Raw genomic sequence first — 551 nt, 5'->3', positions numbered from 1 at the left:
AGCAGGTTGAGCAGAGCCCCAAGGGACAACCTGACCTCCAGTGCTGCCAGGGATGGGGCTTCTCCCACCTCTCGGGGCAACCTGGGCCAGGGTCTCCCCACCCTCAGCAGAAACAGTTTCTCCCTTCTCTCTTGTCTCAATCTCCCTCTCCCAGTGTCACCCATCCCCCCTTGTCCTGTCCCAACAGCACCCCAAGCTTTGGGTGAGAGGGGAAAAGTGCTGCTGGGAGTACACGGGAGGGTTGCGGCTAGTTGAGGGGCTCCTCTGAGCTGGGAACGGGGCAGGGTGATACTCAAGGACCAGCCCAAGATGGGTGAGAGGTGGACTCGTGGGTAGACTGTTGTCCAAGTGGCATGTGGGGGTCCCTACTCCCCATGTCATGTGCCAGGCAAGGACCATCCCATTCCAGCCTTCCACCATGTCCACTTGTGCCTGCAGGTGGTGGAGGAGACCCACCTCATCCTGAAGGAATACGGCTTCCGCTTCGTGCGCCGGGGAGCCATCTACGTCAAGGGCAAAGGGGAGCTGCTCACCTTCTTCCTCAAGGGCAG

At 60.4% G+C, this 551-nt stretch overlaps 1 protein-coding gene across 1 annotated transcript in view; it reads left to right on the top strand.

Moving 5' to 3' along the window:
• Nucleotides 1-548, top strand: part of ADCY3 (adenylate cyclase 3) — a gene marked incomplete at both ends in the record, with an annotated part of 10,912 nt that extends 10,364 nt beyond the window's left edge. Inside the window, one exon of the mRNA XM_010143808.1 lies at nucleotides 439-548. Within this exon, the coding sequence (XP_010142110.1) occupies nucleotides 439-548 (110 nt within the window). The remainder of the gene's footprint in view (nucleotides 1-438) is intronic.
• Between the last annotated feature and the right edge of the window lie 3 nt (nucleotides 549-551).

This window comes from Buceros rhinoceros, unplaced genomic scaffold (assembly GCF_000710305.1).
Source record: "Buceros rhinoceros silvestris isolate BGI_N320 unplaced genomic scaffold, ASM71030v1 scaffold25819, whole genome shotgun sequence".
Classification (NCBI taxonomy): domain Eukaryota; kingdom Metazoa; phylum Chordata; class Aves; order Bucerotiformes; family Bucerotidae; genus Buceros; species Buceros rhinoceros.
Note: the sequence above shows the minus strand (reverse complement) of the source record. Positions and strands in the feature narration are given on the sequence as shown.